Source organism: Dermacentor albipictus, chromosome 5 (assembly GCF_038994185.2).
Source record: "Dermacentor albipictus isolate Rhodes 1998 colony chromosome 5, USDA_Dalb.pri_finalv2, whole genome shotgun sequence".
In the NCBI taxonomy this organism is placed as follows: Eukaryota; Metazoa; Arthropoda; class Arachnida; order Ixodida; family Ixodidae; genus Dermacentor; species Dermacentor albipictus.
Window position 1 is genome coordinate 106364752 of NC_091825.1, and position 21497 is coordinate 106386248.

Below are 21497 nucleotides of genomic sequence, written 5' to 3' on the forward strand. Positions count from 1 at the left end.
GGCTGGGTGGGAATCGAACCAGGGTCTCCGGAGTGTGAGACGGAGACGCTACCACTGAGCCACGAGTATTTTTTTTGTCTTTATTACCCTGAGCCACGAGTACGATGCTTCAAAGCGGTACAAAAGCGCCTCCAGTGAATGCGGTGTTGCCTTAGAAACGAGCTGTTTCTAAGGCTCAGGCGTGCGTCGCTTGCTCAGGCGCACATTTCGTTGCCGCGCCGAACGCTGCGTTGCTCGACGCTCACCGCGTCCAATGCGGGGCGCGTAGTCGCTGGCGGGGTCGACGGGATTCGAACGCTGTCGCGTTCCACTCTTGAAGGCGAAGCAGAGTAACGCATCAGTTGTTTCTTCGTCTAGCCGAACCAAATATAGCCAAGCAACAGCGGTTCACCAGGCTAAACAGTGGTTCAACAACTAAAATAGAGGCTAGTATGCTTCGCATCCTGGGCTTAACCTTAGCTAAGCCACAGCCATTTTTTTTTATCAGGTTGTATAGAGCAAGACAAAACGTACACCCGTGTAAGGCGACATACTATGCGTGTATGCAGGTACGCCGGCGTTACACAATTCGTCCAGCGAAATCGCCGCAGCGATGTGAATGTTAGGCCGGACGTCAAGTGTAGTCAGATATACCGCAATCACAACGGTATAGCGAGGGTGTACTTGATTTACCGTTTTTCACAATGTCGGCTATCGTGATCCGCTAGCAGAGAGAGATGAAAGAGGAACGCCAATCAGACGTCGGTTTACTGTGCAAACAGCTTCACGAATTTATCTGTATCCGGTACTCCATGCTCACTATATAGTTCTCAAAGTGATGCACCGTTCTCTAGTGTGGAACGCACGCTGTGGAGCCTAAGGGCGAGCTATTCCGCAATGCCAGTTGGCTTTCGGACCCGGCGGATACCGACGGAGTCAAATAAAGGTGAGAAAGGGGAGCGAAATGAATGGAAGAATCGAGATACCGCGCAAGAGCTATCGCTGGATTTTTATGAGTCTGTTCGTTTTCAAAGTCAGCTCGTCGAATGACGCAAAAAAAAAAAATGCAGCGGCGCAACTTCGAGCCTCGTTTCGTAATGGCCCCCATTGGGGACGGCGAAATGCAGATCACCCCACGGTGTCTGTGCGTGTGTGTGATAGTTCACTCTGAGCTGCCCCCAAGGGTATAACGTGGAGGAGAGAGCTGTAACATGCTGCTGCTGTTTCCGACGAAGAAAGACTGCTGTCGTTGCTTTTCTTTCGCGCCGACTCACACGAGGCGAGATTAGCAGTCTCGATGCGTCTCTGTCCATCCAGCTAAAAAGGAAGGGTGTTCTTGAAACGAGACAGGTATATAGTGAATAAGGATGCAGAACAGACGCACTTAACATTCTTCCTTTTAGGTGGCACCTGAACTGTTTCAGGTTCTCTCTCTCTCTCTCTTTCTTTTTTTTTCATTCACAATTGAAACGTGGAACAACCTATAGATGCTTCGCTGCGGACGTAATCACCTCGTGAGATTGCAGAGAAATCACCCGACTTGTTATTTGTTGATGTTCTTAATGCATTTTCTCCCTCTTCAATGTGTGTGTGTACAAACTTCAACGGCTACCGCTGCCAAGCTCGCGTACGTGTCAGGTATGTCTTTCTCTCACCACCGGTGTAATTTCAGCTCGCCTTCGGGAAAAAGAGAAGAAAACATCAAAGAATATATACAGCCTTAAGGATGTTATAACACCTTCAAAGGCTGTAAAATCAGCACTCTTACGGATTTAACGAAAAGAAAGGAAATGCTTGGCATACGTGCTACGAATACAGCCCAGGCTATAGAAAAGCTCCCGGCTGCGGTCAAGCCGAGTGTCCTGTGCTCCACCGCTGGGGCTCGCAAAAAGAAATTTAAAAAATAGAAAAGAAAGAAGATAAAGCGCATCGTCTGCCGCGCGGATGCCTATCGCAAGCGGGACGGACCGCGTGCGGCGGCGGCGCTCCAACCGCTGCCGGCGACTGGCAGGCACGCATCACCCAAGGACGCCCAGTCCGCGAGTCCTTTAAGCTTCCTGCAGCGCGCTGGTGCTTCCTAGAAAGGCGCGACACGGCGACTCCGATCCAGGTCTCCTATATATACTCTCCGGCGGAGAGGTTAATCGGTTGCGCGCAGGATTATACACTCTCTTCGGAGCAGTCGCTCGGACGGTGGACCGTACACGCGGAAGAGGCTCTTCACAATGGTCAGTGGGAGACCGCAGGCTTTTTCGGCAGCCACCGTGCACTGAGGAACGGATAGTATATAGCAGTGCGAGAAGCGCTGGAGGCGCACCGCAACGTTGCTCGGACACGCGGAAAGAAACGCAATGACGGCGCAAGCGCGCCAGTGCGCGGGGCGCTGATAGGGGGGGTCCGGCTCGTTAAGGCACGAAATTGCTTGTTGTATACGCGTGTGGTGATGCACGATGACGCGCGCGACCCGACCTGTTTCTCCGATTGTCATGCGCCGGCCCGCGATCGTCTGAATTGGTTCTTTCGCTTCACCCCTTCGCGCTAAGCACCGATGTGAGTATAGGGCGCACGCCGTGTATCTGCGAAATTCAATTTCAACTTATGCGACTTGCATTTCTTTTTTAAAAAACGCGTTTGTAAGGGCAGGTCAAGCGCCAGATATTGTCACAGTAGTCGGCTTCTCTCCCATATTATCTGCATACGTTCCACTGTGTTTGTGCGTGTCCAAATGACGTCCCGCTCTTCGCTTTCTGAGCTGACATTGCACTCACAGCTGAGACGGTTACGGGGCGGCCACGACGGCCATACATTATTCATTTTAGCCTCGCACTTACCGTACTCATTACAGCATTGTATACGAGGTCAGTCCTTGGACAGAGGAAGAAATCGAGGCAGACCTATACCACAATATTTGCTCGTTGCCTAAAGCAGTTTTCACTAGCTTGGTAACAGTTAGATAGGTTCCGGGATATGGTAAATATGCACCACGTGCATTCATTCCGTGGTCGCTGTTTGGCAGGTATTCAATCACACGGTGATCCAGACATGCCAACTGTCAGGAGCGAAGCAGCCGCGAGGAGTTGTTCTTGGTTTGCGGGCTAAGCATGAAACTTAACAGTGCGCTGCGCGTGCTGCGTCATCTGTTTCTTTTAATACGTCTTGTTCGTGCCGAAGAAAAAAAAATCATGTATTTATAAAACACAGCAGAGCTTTTGCAGCAGGCTCTTGCTGCCGCCTGTTTTATTGCCAAAGACGCATCTTCGACCTTCTTTCCCGGTTCTACCGCAGTCGACGTACACACGGTTGGCCGCGGTGTTCGTGGTGGCCGTCCTGCTATGCGCCCGGACGTCGGGCCAGGGCAATTCGTATTCGGTCAGCAGCTTCCACCACGAGAGCTTCGGACCCGACGGCGTGGTGACGGGCCGCTCGGGCTACAAGGACTCGTCCGGCAAGAGCCGCTTCACGCACTACCAGGTGGACAAGGACGGCAGGCGTAAGTTCATCCGCGACGACCCCGAGGGCGACATCGAGTCCAGGAGCCTGCTGCCGGACCCGTCCAAGACTGGCTTCCCCGGAGGATTCCCCGGCTTCGGAGACCCGCATTTCGATTTGTTCAAGTAAGTCCGCGCACGAAACCGAGTCGTCGCAACTGGTGCGCCTTTATGAAACGGCATACGGCAAATTATATAGGTGTGCATAGCCTATAAGGGCACGCTAAATATGAGTATTAAGCTAAGCTATGTTATACCGGTGTCACACGTACACTTCTGATCGGGATCGGGGCCGATCCGGATCAGATGTCTTGATGGCGATCAACAATGATCGCTGCTACACGATCCAACGATAAGGATCGAGTTATATATCGTCTACTGGCCTTCGGCAACACTCAGAACTGCATAATGCCTTGATTACAAATTCAGGTTTGCAATATATGCTTAAATTTGGACAATATTTCGATTTTACAGCTTACTATTGCTGATAAAAAGGCATTTGAATGTTTTTTTTTTTAGCTGTCTTCACTTTTTGTATTTAGCATTTTCAGAATGCTGCGCTAGAGGGCGCAGACGTCTGCCTGCGATCGCGATTCACAGATCACGATTGTCCGGATTCGGATCCCGATGAATTGCGAACGCAAATGACCGTGCAGGAACACTCTATCCGGATCAAGCCCAATCCGTATGAGCTCCCACCGCGATCAGGAGTGTACATGTGACGCCTGTATTAGTATAGTCACGCTTAGTGAGCCAGAAAAGATGCCATAACGAACAACATGTAGTGACGCCTCCCTAAAGTCCCCGCAAGAGATCGCTGTGACGTCATGGGTTTCGACCGCGCATGCTTGGGTCTTGGCAACTGTTCCTTAGTAAGGAATGACTACATATGATTCTAAAGGAACCAGAGACACAACCTAGCAAGTTTCAAGCACTTGTCCAGCGCCCTATAAATTGTCCCAAATACAAAAACAGATATGTTGAAACCTGTGACACCACCATGACGTGTCGGCGCTGACGTTTCGGCGAAAAACTCATTGAAGTTTGGCATTCATTTTCTTCAACTAATGATCAAGCCTATTCTTCCGCGAAATGAAAGGAAATTTGGGTCTGAAAGGAATGCTACATGTACCAGTTTAGACTGGCTTGCTATTTGCGTTTAGCGACCTTTTTAAATGTTACAGAACAAGAAACACGAACACAAAATACAGAAACATGAAAAGGAATGGAGAATAGTGCTGTATCCGTGTACGCGTGTGCACGCCTCACCTTCCCGTGTTGCTCATTCTTTTTCTTTTTAATCAATCTTGTATTTTGTTCTTTTTCATTTAGGCACAACTTTTTTAGAGTTTACGAATGCCAAAAATCCCAAACGCGTTATATGGCGTTATGCCCAATTATTAAGTGAGAAGTGCAAGGTCGCAGGACCACGCTGACGGCGCAGCTACGACCTTTACCGTGTAGCATCCGTGTTGCACGAACCACTCACGTCATGTATGCGGCTCGACTTCCGGCACCATGTGAGAACAATGCAAGCGAGCAAACTACGTGAAGCGACGGGAGGTACGATCCTGCTAGCCGGTTTACAGCCCAGTCGCAACGCCGCGATTTCGCGTGAGAGCAATTAATTGCGTACGCATCCGTCTGTACACCGCGCACCATGGCGCTTTTTTTTTATGCAGTCTTTGAATGCGGCTTCTTGCTTATACGAACCGTAAACACGACGAGTAAGAGAGAAATGAAATACCGGCACAGCCGCGAAGTCCAGCGCAATTACGGCTGAAATATGCATTCGCCATTTATCTCACCGCAGTTATGCCACCACATTTATGTAGCCGCCATGTATACAGTCAACCACCAAAATTTACGGGACACGGGTATTTTGTCGAAGAAAGCTGAATTCCCGCGAAGCCTGGGCCCTGATTTCAAAATTTTAGACTGCAGTAGTTTCTTCCTTTCTTTTTTTTATTTTTTGCAGCCTACACGAGTGACCTATTAAATCAGAAGCACCGTGCTCCAATGTAGCAGAAATTTCCATTTCTCGTGGAAACTGTGTCCCGCGAACTTTTGTGTGTGGCCGAACGTTTACCGCGGCGTGCTGCGCAACGAGCGCCGAGAGCCAAAACACCTCTGCAGCGACCCCTGTGTCAGGCGTATTTTGTTTAATGACTGCCATGTGAGGCCAGCAGAACAATGACTACAAGGACAGCGTAGGGGGAATTCCCGCCATATATACTAAGCGACGTCCTTGGCTTTCATTGTCTGCTGCCTTTGTGTGGTAGTTGCTTCACTAAAACAGAGGCCTTCACTTTCTCGTCGTTCCTGGCTCTCCTTCGTTGATATGTTTCCATTTCGACAGCGATAGAAGCTGCCCACAGGAAATTTGCTCTCTTTCTCTCCCCTCTCTCTCCCCCGTGGAAAGTGTTGCGGTGAACTTGCGGGAGCTCGTGAAATAAAGCCATGGAGCCGTGGTCGTAACGATTGCTCCACACGTCGTCCACGCATGACTACAGACTTTCTTATTTATGTGCGGCATGTATCTCGATTACTGTGTGCTCCACCCACTGAACTAACTGAACAACAATAATTGCCGAAACGTCTTCCTTTCTTTTTTCGGCTTCTATCATTTTTCTTTTTCTTATGTTTCAGTTTGTTTCACTAACTCACGTGCACCTCGACCTTACCCACAATCGGAAACCCATACGTAAAGTAACATCTTCAATAGCAATAAACAGTGGCTGAACAAGACAAGGCGTTGTAACCAACGTGTCTGCAAGGGGACTTGTTCTCGCCAGGCCTTGACGAAAAGAGTCCTGACGAAGAAGTTGTCGAGACATAGCAACAGCAGCATTGCTTGTTCATCCACTGTCGGTCAGTTCAAGCAGCCAGCTTCCTTTGAACGCCTGTCTTGTTTTTGACGTTAAGTAGCAGCTATACACATTTCGATTACGTATACAATAACCGCTTCAGTGAGAAACTGTAGGAACATCGTATCGTCGTCTGGGAGGTGTGCTATAAGTTAACCTTGCTGCACCTAACTGCATTAGCAGAACATCTACTGTACCAGGCGCCATGTGTCGGTCACACGGCATACGTCACTCATAAGGTCAGGTTGCCAAATACACGTTCTACGTATATGTCCACGTCGCAGGCGTCGCGGCTGACGAATCGGAACCAGATCCGGCAGCAGTTCGTCAACATTTGAAGCTCGGCCACGCACCGTGAAAAGCAAGGTAAACGTAAAGTGAAGGGGCAAAACCCGTACACGTTTCAAGTCGACGGCGCACGCGAGAACGAGTCGCTCAGCTCCGATTGGCTCGTACTGTGGTGACGTGGGACCTAACGTCGACGGCAACCCCGCCGGGTGTTCGAGATGCGAACCCTTCCATCAAGTGGTGACGACTCAAGAGACGTTTGGGCGTGCGGCTGGAGAGCTCGGCACCTGTACGGCCCCGGTGAAAGTGAAGGCGAGACTCTATCAGACGCGTGCCGAACGTTCACGGACGAACCGGGCGTGACGCAAAACGCAATAAACTGCCGTCGCCTACTTGGTTGTTTATGTCAGCCGAAGCGGTCGGGCTGCGTGCCAAACCTTGCGAGTCTCTCTCTCTCTGTCTTTCTGTCTTTCTTTTCTCTCTCTCTGGGACAAGCTTTGACGGGCAGATGAGGGGATCGAAGTTTGACGGGGCGGTTCAGCCGGGCGCATATTTGCACACCGCTGGCGCGCCTTCGGCTTTCCCGCAGTAGTTGTACATGCGGCGCCACCGTGGTAGGGCTGTCGTAATGAAGAAAGTATACGATGAAGCGCCTACCACGTCGCAGTTTACGCCTGTTTATGTAAATGCGTTGGGCCACGTACCTGTAAGCGCACGTTTTAAATATACGGAGACACTAAACCAGAATGGCAATTTGGGACAAGTTGGTCAAAATTCGTAATTAAAGGAACAACGGAAACGAGAAAGTGTCTTGTCAAGAAATTGTTGTTCAATAATTCTTTCGTTTCCACTGCTTCCTCCACTTCGTGCTTTGAGCTGCTTTTTCAACATGAACAGGCATATTGCACATAGAATAAAGAAAGAGAATGGAGGAAGAAGACGTATACAGAGGTACCAGCAACTCCACGTGTAAACGATGTTTACTTCCTTTAAGTTGCTCTCCAGACGAAGTATCATGAATGTTGAAGTACTGTATAGAGACTATATACCCTCAGGCGCTCCTTCAAAAGGCAGATATGTCTACAGTGGCGAGAAAATGCGACCCCGTGTAGACCTATCTCCCGGCAATGAAAGGGCATGCGCGCAGTCTCTGCAGTCACCGTGATGCTTGTATAGCGCTCGCCATCTTTCCATTATGTCTAGCTTCGAGGCTACTATGAATAAAGTAGACATATTGAAGCTATAGGCATGCACATCGAAGGTTTTCCTGGCGATTTATTTTGCTGCCGTTTGTATGTGCACTATGGCTTTACGAAGCGATCAGGAGCGTTTATTTATTCGCGTTGTGACGTGAATGAAAGCGATATCACCGAATTAGTCCGTTGATAAAGACACTAATTGCTTCCAGTCATATAGTTCCCATTCGGCCAACAATATACTACTGCCGACTGTTTTAGCGTCGTATAGCGAAACACTGTGAAACCAGTCGGACACCGCACAGGTTGAAACAAGTAACCGAGCGGTTATCTCTATGTGACAGCCGTTGTCACATGAACTTATAGTATGTCTGAGCAGAAAAAAGAAGAGGAGACACGTAAGAGCGGCTATTTCAGGCACATCTATGTGCGGAATTACGAGGGCTCAACAAACGGAATATGTGCAATTAAAGCAGAACGTTTCTTAAAGTAGGTTATAACTCAATCGGGACAACGTATCGGCGTTCCTATGAATGAATCACGGATGGCGTTTCACCACGTGCAAACAGCTAGAATAATTTTCAGGTGTGTACTAAAAAGCACCCTCGCGACCGGGAGCTCCTTTCAAGATGTTCGAAATTCTCCCTTCGGCAAAGGGTCTCAATACAGCTGAATGGTCGTTCTATCCGATTAAAATGTTGTGCTGCCATGCGTTGCATAATGTACAGCCGATCACAAAACAAGTAAAGACCACTCGAGCGTTGTCGGCAAATTGGCCATGCAGATTACCTTTTTTTTTTTTGCGATGGGGATGCGTCATCAGTATTTCCTGTTCTTGAAAAGAATTACGATTCTGCTCTTTGTTTTTTGTTCATTATTGCAACTGATGAAGATAGAACGAGCGTGCAACAGAAGGAGAAAAAGAAGCATTATGAGTAACTTTTAAGGAGCGGTAACCTTGCAGTAGCTATAAATTTACTAGCAACAGAACTTTCACAAGGCCGAGCTGATAAAAACATCAAGTCAGCAAGACACCTGAAATACAGAACACCGACGAAGGTCAGGAAGAAAACTGGTGAAAACGTTTCCTTTACTTTTTTGACACTCTGGTGCAAATTTGATCCAGCTCACATAAAAAGTCATAATAATAGCCATTGGAACACGTCTACACGGCTCGAAATAACATAAAAACTGTCAACAGGTAAACAAAAAAGACCGAGAAAGCTCCCCTCAGCTGCGTATAAGATTCACAGGAAGGCATGCACATAAGCAATTTGGATATCTCTATCCCTCTTTTGTTTTTGCGAGTCCCACTTTCCCCTTGACAAGCGATCGAAACGCGCGAAAGGCATGTGTCTTTGAGCGCGCGGTCCTCGGTAAATGATTCCTAAAGCACAGAAAAACAAACGAATGAACAGATTTATGTCGCGATCATATCAGTGCGACTGCGAATCAATTTGCGTCGTTGAGCGCGTCGACTCGGACGATCCGTTCCTGATAAAACTTGCTCAAGGCAGCGCAACAGAGGCGGTGCTTGCTCACGGAAAGCACGCGAGTGAGGAAATAAGCAGGTCACTATGTACACTGCGGCGTATACGGTCTGGTTGCCTGCAGCGCGGAACCGAATGACGGCTAGTACGCGGAACCCCTCAATTATTCACTGGACCTGCGGGTATTGGAAAGCGACAACGTCGAACTGAAAGCAAAGAAGGAAGCCACGGACGGTCCTGCGGCAATGCCCCGTGTCACCGCCTCTTCGACCAACAAACACCGCGAGGTCGTCTCTCCCTACCTTATTACGTGGCGCTTGAACGAGGAAAAAATGCACGCGGCCGCGCCGCGCTTTGTGAGTGCCAACTGCCGCCTTGTCGACGCGATCACGATACGATCACACGACGCCGTGAAACCCTTCTCCCCGTATTCCATGATAAACACTCTACACATATGCGGCCTGAGTGTATGCGCACTGCCGTCGGAAATTCCCAGCAAGAGGTCGTATTGCATTGCAAGTCGAGTGGGAAATCGCAGATGACGCGCGATGAGAAGGAGGTCGTGTTGGCCCGATACGGCATCGCTGTTGCATGCAGGCATGCCCCGCCCGCACAGCTATAGTCTATGGCGCACATTCGGCTGGCCGTTCTGTGGAGCGGTCTGGACGTGCTAGGAAAGTCGTTGAAAGCAGCTTTAACGCTGTATTACAGTAAAGAGCAGGTGTAGCAGCGATACACTCGCACTAAAGCTTATAGTTTCTGCCTTGCACAGCATATGCATATAGTGCTGTCGGAGTGCTCTGAAACAACCAGTCGAATGTGCCGCAGCAATCATTGCTTATAGCTAATGAACGAGTGTGTGAGCACGTGCCGACGCGTTCGTGTCGGTGACATGTGAGTTAAAGTGAGCCGCACGATCGTCAGTAAATGTCCATGAGTACGAGCGCTTCGGTAACGGTCCAAGTACAACCGTATGTAAGTCGCATGCACCTTCAGGTTCACCAAGATGGCTGGTCCGCTGATTTTCATCATCCGTGCCATAGGCGCGTGGAAGCGCAGGATAGTGCTTTCACCGTGTCCCTGCGCTTTCACGATGCCTTGAAAGCAATCCATCGCATACATACCGGAAGGATGAGTGCGGGGCGTGCCGGTGAGTGAACCCATGCGAGTTTATACCGCGAGCAGCGCTTATAGTGAATATAATGGAATGGGAAACTTTATTTCGTAGATGGCCATGGAGTCTGTGCACACGTGAGTATACTCACGTGTGCACGTAAAGTGAGTTCGAGTGCACACCGTGAAGCAGGGGGAGTTGAAGGTCATTTGTTGATCAGCTCAAGGGTTTCATGTTAGTGCACTTCAGGCACCTATACGCATATCCGGTCATAAACGCGTCCGAATCATACGGGTGATAGTATACACGGATTGAAGTGCTTAATTGACAATACGTCTCTTCACGTTTTAGATGATCTACTTCGGCTGATCGGCACTGTCACATAACAAACAACAGGACGTTAAATAGCGTGACAGTGTTAAAGAGAGACGCCAGGTCAACGCTACTGAGACGCGAAACGATCGCCTCTCTCCGTCCTTCACGGCGTGAATAATTTATTGGCATGGATATTCAGACCTAGCAAGGCTTTGTTCACGTCATTATGAAGGTCGCGAGCAAGGGCTGTCGCTGGCACAATCTGTCATATAGGTTTTGATTTCTTGCACGAGCAAAAGTGGATTCAAAGGCATACTCTAAAAAGGAAGCATTTTTTAATTAGGGGTATTCGGACAATGAAATTCTCGAATCAAATCCGAATATTCGGTAAACTGGGCTTCGAATAACGAATCGAATGTCGAATTGCTCATTTCTAAATAAAACAAAATAAAAAGTTTGTGCAGAGTCCACTTGGTAACAAATGAGACCCATTCACAATATTTCGCAAGTAATGCCGTTAGCAACAGGACGTCCGCTCAAATGAAGAACTTGTAAAATAGAAATAACTGGTTTATGTTGTCTGCTAGCTGTTACCGCGCGCTCTCTTCCAGTAGAATCATCTGAGTCGTCGCCTGCATCGATCTCTCTCTCCCCCTCGAGATTCCATAAGTATTGCTTTCCCTCATTTTCGATCACGAACGAATATTCCACAATTTCGGACGGTGGATGCTCGAATCGAACATGAATCTAATAGCACCGGGGACTATTCGATTCGCATTCGATATTTCGAATATTGGCAGCGCCATCACTGTAAAAATGTTCCGAACAAGGGTGTTGTTCTGAACACTGTCTAACTCGTGCAATGGCGGCGTTTTGAGCCAATCAGAGATGCCGCGGCAGTACCTATGGACCAATCGGGGCTGACAAGATGATGGATTCACCGATATCGTGGAATAATGTCAAGAACATGCAGCGGCAATCGCAGCTTCCCGCGCTTCTCGTATTTCTTGAAGAGATATTTGTACAATTCGCACAGGAATCCAGTAACGAGCGAGGTCGACAGATGGCGCTCACGCCCCAAATATGCTCTGGCGGAATGGCTCCCGGTTGATTTTGATCACTTGGGGTTAATTGCACCGAAAGCGCGCATTTTTACATTTTCCCTTTAGCGGAACGCGGCTGGAGATCGAACCAGCGACCTCGTGTTCAGCAGCGAAACGCCACGGACAGCCACTGAGCCATGCACGGTGGCGGGTGGCAATTAAGAAGGCGGCTAGGAGAAGGTTAAGTATAGGTGCAGACGGTCGCACGTCAGTTGCTCGGCCATCGACTACACGTTTATGCAGACGACCACGTACTTCGCGCCTTCATAAATACAGTGCGACGCCGTCGCGCCAGTAGGGCCCACGTAATTTACCATCCAAGCTCGGGAACGGAACCACTATGAATCCTTATTTGTTCCTAAGATGCTTCATTTGTGCTTTTAATGAAATACACTTCATAAAGTGCAGCGTAAAAACAGAAACTTGCTAACGTTAAGAGTGCTATAGATTGTGAACGTCCGTTTTATATTAAAATTGTGAAAACGGCTGTTCGTTCTACAAAAGTTATTCGATATTCGATTCGATTCACTTCCCAGACTATCCGATTCGTATTCGATTAGGTTTAAAAAAAAAACATTGGAGGACGCTTAAGCTTCGCCTTCAAGAGTGGAACGCGATAGCGTTATCGCACCCCGTTCGCATCGCCCACTCAAAACGATCTACGCGAGCCAAACGTCGTGATCGGCACGGACAGCCGGGCCGCGACTCGCCATGAAGGCGAGTCGCGGGGATCATGGAGCGAGTGGCGTGACACGTGTCGGAGCAGCGCCGTACATTGCAAGGAGGAGGGGGAGGGGGTCTCTGTGTTTGCGTGTTTGCCGCAAGATGGCTCTGTGTGTGCGCAGAGAGCAGAAGAAATGTAGTGGAAACGTACTTCGCTACTCGTGTAACTGGGACTTGTGTAATTTACATGCTCATAATTGCCGATATACAACGCAGTATAACTTTCTACAGCACGTTTCTAAGGCAACACCGCATTCACTAGACGGGCTTTTGTCCCGCCTTGAACTATCGAACTCGTGGCTGAGTGGTAGCGTCTCCGTCTCACATTCCGGAGACCCTGCTTCGATTCCCCCCCAGCCCATCTTGCAAGTTGTTTTTTATTTATGAATTGCCTTCCGGGATTTTTCGCTCACGGCCGCCGACGACACCGGCTTTTCTGCGACACGAACTCCTTAACGATGTCGCGTTAAAATTGGTATTCGCGCCCAAGCAATGGCTGCGTCGGGTAAAGATATTTCAAGTCACGGCCTCGTACGTTTTTTGTTGTCCTTTTTGCTCCTCTCGTATACGTTTTTCTTCGCCTAACCTTTCAAACCATTAACAAACCTCAGCGTGCACATTCATAGAATGAAGTCCTTACGGCGACTCGAAATGCGTAAATAAGAATGTCATTGTTTAAAAAAACTGAAAACGCAGTGCACCTTTCTTTCACCTCTGAAAGAGAGTCGAGCCAGCTGGAGTTCGCTCACAGACTTTGCTCTTACAATGTAAAATTGAATGGCACGAAAATAAAGGTTCGTTGTTTCAAGCTAAAATATTAACTTTGGCAGAGCACTAATACCAGGATCCCTCATTAAATTTGCCAAGACAGATCTTTACGGAGAAAATAGTTGTTTTCACGCGGAAATAACCGAACCTAATTGGCCGGTGCAATGATAATGACAATGACAATCACCGTCGAGGTTTTCTGCACAATTTTTTGCCCCGGTTGCGATTGAACACATTCTGAGCTTTGCAGTGAATACAAGCGATGTTCGTGAATTTGAACTTTCTTTAGACTTGTGTTTGTAAGATTACATGCAGCGTCTTGATGTCGCTGTGCACCTAGGATGTATGCCGTTTCTTTTCTAAATGAATGAATGAATGAATGAATGAATGAATGAATGAATGAATGAATGAATGAATGAATGAATAAATGAATGAATGAATGAATGAATGAATGAATGAATGAAATGGATGTGCAGCCGGGCAAGCTCTTAGCTTCTTTAAAAAGAAATAAGGGAAGCCAATAAGGTTGATTGAAAAAAATTTGAAGATACCTAAGCACTTCTTATGAGTTGTGATTGCGAAAGCATTAATTTCCACTTGAACGCCGCTAAGCGGTCCTTCAAGTTATGAACTTCTCGCGGGCAAGCGATCTCACCGTGGCGCAGTGAGAACATAGGCGAGAGCATGTGTAGACAAGGAACGTGCGGATAACAAAAGCAACCGGGAACCGCGCCTGCACACGGCGTCGCGGTGCCGTATCTGATCTGTCAAGGCACGCTGGTGACGTGGCATCGCGGCGATGCCCTCTCCCCTCACGCAAAACCTGGCATGCTAGCGCAGCAGCAGATGATCCGATTCGCCCGCTCTGCTCCATTGAGACACCCACGTGACATGGCGTCGCAGCCAATGGAAATTTAGGTGCCGTTTCGCTGCTACTGACACTGCCGGCTTTTTCGCTCGATGGCTCAATGGGTCAAAAAAATTTAATTACGCGGTTTTGCGACCCAAAACCACTTTCTGATTATGAGGCACGCCGTAGCGGAGGACTCCGGAAATTTCGACCACTTGGGGTTCTTCAACGTGCACCTAAATATAAGTACACGGGTGTTTTCACATTTCGCCTCCATCGAAATGCGGCCGCCGTGGCCGGAATTCGATCGCGCGACCTCGTGCTCAGCCGCCCAACAACATAGCCACTGAGGAACCACGGCGGGGTCAATGGGTCAAAGGACCTGAGGGGAAGCACGATGGACTAGTGACTAAAATTTTGTCCATCTGGTGTCTTTTGGGTCGTTTAATGTTCGTGTTATACTCTGCAGCGTGTTTTAACTAAAGTGCAATCGCTGCTATTTGTGCAGGGCTCTGGGCTTCCCGAAGGACACCTTCTTCCCCACTTTCCCCAAGGACCTGCTTCCTCGTGACCTCCTGCCATCCTCTGGAAATGGCAAATCTGGAGACTTCGGGCAGGGAGTGCAAGGACGCAAGGGCATCGGGAACAGCTTCCCGTGAGAAAGTTATACCGTCACCTTCTATCCTGTGCCCAAGCTTTCAAACCACCCGCTCCCTGTGTTCCTATGTTTGTGACTTGCACTGCACTGCGTATGAGGTTGTCAGCTTGGCATGATATGAAAGCTAGTCGCTAGCAAATAGACAAAAGACTAGAAGGTGCAAAAATGCCCGTTAGTGCACCAGCAAGCACTAAGGAATGATGATGTTAAGTGCTTATGATAAGCATGACAATGTAATGACACACACACAATGGAATAACTCGAGAATTTGGCAGGACAGTGCTTCATTTTTGTTCCGTGTTTAATAGCCTCTTTCCTCAATAGTATGATGAAAATCGAAGCGATGACATGTAGACTCAGTGCAACTACTGTGTAACTGACGGCTGTCTGCACGCCTGCCCGTACGTGTCGTCCATCTTCGCATGGTCACGCAGGCTCTCAGTTATCATGAAGGACATGCGAGTTATAATTTGTGACCATAGCAGTAGTGCAAAGCTTAAGCTATGGTGCCACTAGCAGTGCGCCTTATTCAGAATAACTATGGAAGGAGTCACAAGCGTGCACCAGACATCGAAAAGTCACGTGTCAGTCCCACTGTAGTCCTTCCTCTTCAGCTACAATTTACGATTGCCATCGCATTTTAGCAAAGCAATGGATTTGTAGGTGAATTCATCCATCCTAAAAATTAAAGGCACACTAATGAGAAGAATAGGTTGAGCTATTATTAGCATATTACTCTTCTAAAATGCCAAAACAGGCACCTTGAGAGTATGCTTGGTGAGCAATAAAAAAAAAAACGGGTGGCGACGCCGGCTTGAAGTTCCCGCATGAGCTTGCCGTGACGTCACAGATTTTGATGGCGTCTGTTCGGATCTAGTTAACGTTTTGTAGGTAAAGATTGACTATATTGCATTCTAAAGAAGCCAAAGACTGAACTTAGCAAGTTTGGAGAATTTGTATTGTTCTACAACCCCAAATATGAGAAAATTCAGGACGCCACGCTGACGTACTAGTGCAGTAGTTCTGATGCAAAATTAAAAAGAAATGGTGTTGAGCCTTCTCTTCAGCCATGAAATTAGCGAAAAATAGAGCTTCATAGGAGCACTTCATCAGTCTAAACTAACCTAGATTATCTTAGTGTCCTTTTAAGTAAGGAATGCAAATCAAAAGGCCGAAAATGCACTTTCATGACAGAAGCAGCCATGTCCCATCCCTCACGCATTTTAAACGTTCTTGTTTAATTGTTTTTTTAACACCAAGCTGACCCATTTTCAAACCTATCTTCCTTAGCATTCCCTGCATCCTCCTTGAAGCATATGTACCATGCACGCATGCCATGTGTGATAATTAAGACCAGCCCACATCAATATATGCATTCTAAATCAATCAGCGTTCTCACCCCTCCTACACGTTTGTGTAGATTTACCCTCACCTATGTCCAAGTGTGTTCACACCTGCATGTGTCTGTTTCCCAACCCTTGGCTTTATATGTATATATGCGTGTGTGTATCCTTGCTGTGTCCCACTGACCCACTCACGCATGCAGCTGGTTTGCACGCCCTCGCTACTGAGACCACGGACAACTCCCTTCCGCATGGACACAACCACATGACAACGGGGTGACTCTCGAAAAGTAACTAAGTTGCATGATTTCTTGTAGGTAAAAGTATTCTTTCGCAAGAGCTAGCTAAGGTAAGGAAATAAACCATCTGCTAGTGCAGTTGCGTTGATCAATTATTGGGGTCGCTATGGCAAGCTTTGCTAAGTGACTTTGTTGTTTTTGTAATTTATTTCTGGAGGCAGGAATGCACACCTCGTTTTGTCAGAGAGGGCTATACGGTTTCTCTTTTTTTTTTTTACTAACCAATTTTTTTTCATGAAATGGTTATGAGCGTAGTGAATGAGATGTGTTTGCAAAGGAGCTGTAAGGCGAAGCGGACATGCTTTGCCGCTATTCATGTGACTTTCAAAAGACAAACAGAACTAAATTAAGTTTTTTTTTATTATTAGAACCTTGCGGCTAGTTACTTAAATGGCAAATTTTGTAGGAGTCACATTCTAACTCACCCCCATATTTTAAAAAGAATAATGGAAATCATTGAATTTAAAGCCAAATCGAAAGAATGTCATAACCAAGCATACCAGGAGCGCAACAAAGGCAACCCTACTATTACGTCAGATGGAAACACCCCATGACGAAGTGTGAATGATGGCATGCCACGGATAACGGCAGCCGATACAGCACACTGCAGCAGATGCTTGCCAAGCAAAACACGCCGGTGCTGCTGCAAAGCCGCGCGATTGTATACTTACCAGAAGGGATGCTTTCTACATGTCCTACACTCATGGGTTCCCTTGAACAGTGGGCCACACTGTAAAAGCCGTAGACAATTTGGAATACTGGAACTAAAAGCACTAACAAGGAGACGCCTTGAAGCGAATCAAGCCATAATTCTGTGGTGTGCTTTGCAGAACCACGTCGACGACCAACTTCTTCGGTGGAGCTCTACTGCCACCACTCATCGCCACGCAATACTTCTTACCGCCTGACCTGCTTCCGCGAGAACTGCAGACGACACCGTCCCCTGCATCCGGCGAGGCCAAGCCCTTGCAACTCGCTCCTCAGGACAAGCGGATCCCTCCGCCACCAGTGCCTAGGGAACACGCAAATGAACGTTACAGTCTGCAGTGACAAAGGGCAAAATAAGATGCAGCATGTCGATGCCTCCTCCTCTTTTCAGGCGAGAAGCTGGCTGGGTGTCGCCTCTGTGCATTTCGCGAATGTAAGCCAGGAACTTTTAGAATCACCATCTTCGGACAAATAACATGAATGCAACCTAACCCCGTATCGCAAAATGTGTTTTGGACTTCGAACTGCGAGGTGAGGGGCAGCACACCTTGGCTAAAGAAGTCACTGTGGTTCAGTGATACTTGGTGATTCCTGCGATGCGTTCCTTGGGAGACACCGCTTTGCTCCAGTGCCTTCCAGTAAGAAGTTCCAGATGTCCAACTACAAAAACAGCTCTATAATCGCTCAGTGGCATTATCGCAGCGCAGCAACATATGCTGAGGGGCAGCACTTCCTTCCGCTCTGTGCATATGGGGAAGAGCTTCAAGTCACAGCGCATTCTTGAACACGGCTGCAAGTGCTTCCTCTAGTGGACGGTGCTACAGCCGAACCGTAGGGAGTAGAGCAGTTGTGTAGATGTGTTTGATGTTGCCTGTATGCGTTAAATCATCTGGTTACAGTACGCAATTACAAGAAATGTTTTCAAGGTAGCTTGCACGTAATATCATTATGGGTGCATATCAGAGATTCCAAGACTCATGAACTAGATTCACCAGGCTACTGATTCTTCAACCGTGGTCCTAATGATTAAGTGCAAGCCACCAATACGTACTACAGCATCTTCTAGGCTCCATTATTATCTAGGCACTGTAAGCTGCTTATGCAGATTAATGAAGACAACAAGTAACGAAAACGATTGGAATAAACCTGAACTGCTTGCTAGAAATACAGTTACGATAGCAGAACCTTCAATATTTATATACAAGTTGGTTAAGCTATAAAATAGTTGAGCTGCTTGCTCTTTGAACACTTAAAATACAAGTCAAAAGATGCATACAGCACTCCCCCAAGGCCTCAAAGCCTATACTTTAGCTCCCTTTCAGAAGTATACTTTGGTTCATTACAGCACCTGTGCTTGAACGCAGCATCAACTAGTTCATACATGAGTGCTTAAAGAGGTATGATATTTTCTATAAGTAATTTTCTTTATTAAGCAACAACCCAACTGCTCTGAACCCAAGAGAATCTTTAATCAAGCACGTTCAGGGCGCTCCAGATAGTTCACTGCAATACTTGTTTCTACGAGCCAGTTTTGGTTTCCGTACTCAGGACGTGAATGCATCATAATATCATGATATAAATCGGATTGCACCATTCCTGCTATCACTGCAGCTGCCACATGCGACTGCAGCCAGAATAAAAGCGGGCAGCACTAAATTTTTTGTATGAACAACGTTGTCATACTTAGCCTTATTGCCACCCAATGTCACCAGAATTTTGCCGTGCGTCATGACATCATGATCATATCGACGCCAGGTCCAGCATTTCGAGACAAACCTCAGTAAAAATACAATATTATCATGTTTTCCAGCTTTAATACTATCTCAGTCACACCCTTTTACATGCAAGATGGACATGATAGAGCTTCTGTAACATCAATAATATGTGTTAGTAATCATTTAAAACGTACATTTAAGATGTTTAAGTGCACTATTTCAAAGGTGCAATTTGTTATTAGGCGTTGTGTGTTGAGGACATTCTACGTGTTTTATATAAATAAATATTTGTATGACAGACTATAGTACGACACTAAATATTTTCAGCAACTCCCTTGGAGCATCAGTGCAGTGACATTCAGCAAGTTTCCTGTCAATACAAATAACCGAAATGTCCCTAATTTGTACTAGCTTCGATGAGAGTTTTCTTTCTTCCACACCAGTACGACTTTTGTCGTAACTGTACTAGAAGATCCTTGCCTGCCAAAGAATCGTGTACTTGTCATACCAGTCACTTCCATGTCACAAAGCCTTGTTTTTTACAGTGAATAAAAACATTGAATTGATGGGAAAAAAATAAACAAGAGTTTCAAACACTATGAATGTGTTCATATATATTGGTCTACTAGTCAAGCCATTGACTTCTTTGTGCTAACACTGCGTACAGAACCGACGCATCAAGGTTCATTTTGTTTAGCGCTACCTTTTAACACAATATACTTGCATCACACAGATCAGCAATACATTGCTTGCAGCAATGCCCGAGTGAAAAAGTAATGCTTTCAGGGCAATCCATTCTATAATGACGAATATGCATTAGCAAACTTCACCCCAGCACAGATATTGAGTACGGTGAGATTATTTAGCATGCGAAAATAAAAATAATACTGGCAAATAGAGGCCTCAGGACAGCACCTCAGATTATAACAAAGCGAGCGGAGCAGCATCTCCAGGGTACCCAAGAGGCAGTAGAGGGATCAAAACTGGAACCAAGGCAGTCATTGGTTGGGACCATTGGTTGGGACTGGCAAGACCTGGTGGTGGTCACATGCAAAACCTTATACACCCTCGGCACATCGAGACCTCGCCAAGCCTCCAATCTAAGGATATGTCCAGGTTCCAGCTTTGGCATCCCGTTGTCCCTTTGGGTGTCTTGGAGGTTCCACCAAAGTATTTTAAATTGCTGCACGTTGCTTACAATTGGCACTTGTGCAATTCTCACTTCCCTTCACCGCAATACACTGTGTATGTTTCACCGCATTACACAACTGTATTGCGGTAAAGCCATCACAAAACATCTTGGACAGACTTGAGTCAATTCGAGTGCAAGAAACTGTACTAGTGCCATCAATTCTATAAAAGAAAAATGTATGCCGCGGAGAAGAGTGAACACAATATGAGGTCATCTCTTATTGAGGCTGTGCTAATGTTACTTCTCCAAGAAGCCCATTCGTTTTACAGCAGAGCTGTTATACGCTAGGTCCTGGTGGTTTGTGTGCGCAGGCAAAAGAGATGGTGGTCACCCCAGAGCTAAAAGAGCTAAAGCATAGAGCAAAATCATATCGCTGGGCATGCCCCAGCTGCATTTAGTCGCGAGAAGTGTCAAAACTTATTCTGATAAAAAAAATAAGACAGGAATAGACAGTGTTTAGTATGGATTGTAGTTCGATGTCCCGGTCTCTGTACGCTAACCACGTAACCTTATCTCAGTTAATTTCCACCCGTGCAATGGGTAGGCCGCGTGCGGTGAGGACTGTGGAAGAACAGCGCACCCACGAAGAACACCGTCGTGAACAGAAGCGGGAATGTGCGCGGCGACGGCGGGCGGCAACGGGCGAAGATCGTGCCGCAAACGCCAAGAGTATGCACCTTTGGTTGGATCACCCCTATACCGACTTCCCTCCCATCGTAAATGTGGCTGACTTCAACATAGACGTGTCTCGGTCAGATGGAAAGTGCGTCATCGGCCGTGTATAAACCTCACATTCACCAAGAACCTTTCCAGTGTTGTCACAGAGCCACTAGCCATATATCATAGTGATCATAAAGTGATAGTCACCTTCGTGATCAGATAAGAAATCCAAAAAAAGGCAAAGAAAAGAAGGCTAAAAGTCAGAAAAGCACTGAGTATGCAATTTAATAAAACAACAACAAAAATGCAGGGTGTCTTCCAAGTTGACAATTCCAATTAAACTCCCCAAGTTTCCCAGGTTTTCCCTGAGTGCCCTTGCAAAATCCCCCGAGTGACACAGAACTTTGTTTTATGCCAAGACGGGTTGACACCATGTCGCCTGATGCTGTCGCTTTCTACTAAGCATGTTAAAAAACAAGAAAGACAACTTAATTTAGTTTGAATAGTAAGGAGTAATGTTTATTTTACTCAAAAAGAATACAAAAGGGCGAAATTAGTAAAATGCACAGCGAATAATATATCTCCGAAAAAAAATGGTAATACCCATTGCAAATAGCGTCGAACATTCTCAAATACGAATAGAAAGGAGATGCATACAGAAGTAAATATTTTCCAATATGAGCTATTGCTATCAACTGATAGCAAGCTCATTAGTATGAGGCCTGAGCTTCGTCAGAAGTG

At 46.9% G+C, this 21497-nt stretch overlaps 1 protein-coding gene across 2 annotated transcripts; it reads left to right on the plus strand.

Annotated features, from left to right (window-relative positions):
- The first annotated feature begins 2047 nt into the window (after nucleotides 1–2047).
- Nucleotides 2048–19503, plus strand: LOC139060007 (uncharacterized). 2 transcript variants are annotated; one of them, XR_011514561.1, is made up of 5 exons: nucleotides 2048–2207; nucleotides 3265–3593; nucleotides 14690–14836; nucleotides 16386–16472; nucleotides 17312–17452. XR_011514561.1 is itself a non-coding variant. In XM_070538683.1 (4 exons), exons 1-4 carry the CDS (start codon nucleotides 2205–2207, stop codon nucleotides 17529–17531), a joined length of 699 nt encoding a protein of 232 aa, XP_070394784.1. In that variant the 5' UTR covers nucleotides 2048–2204; the 3' UTR covers nucleotides 17532–19503. The 2 variants fall into 2 exon arrangements, 1 of the variants encoding a protein (XP_070394784.1); XM_070538683.1 differs by lacking the exon at nucleotides 16386–16472 and having other exon boundaries at nucleotides 17312–19503.
- The last annotated feature ends 1994 nt before the right edge of the window (nucleotides 19504–21497 follow it).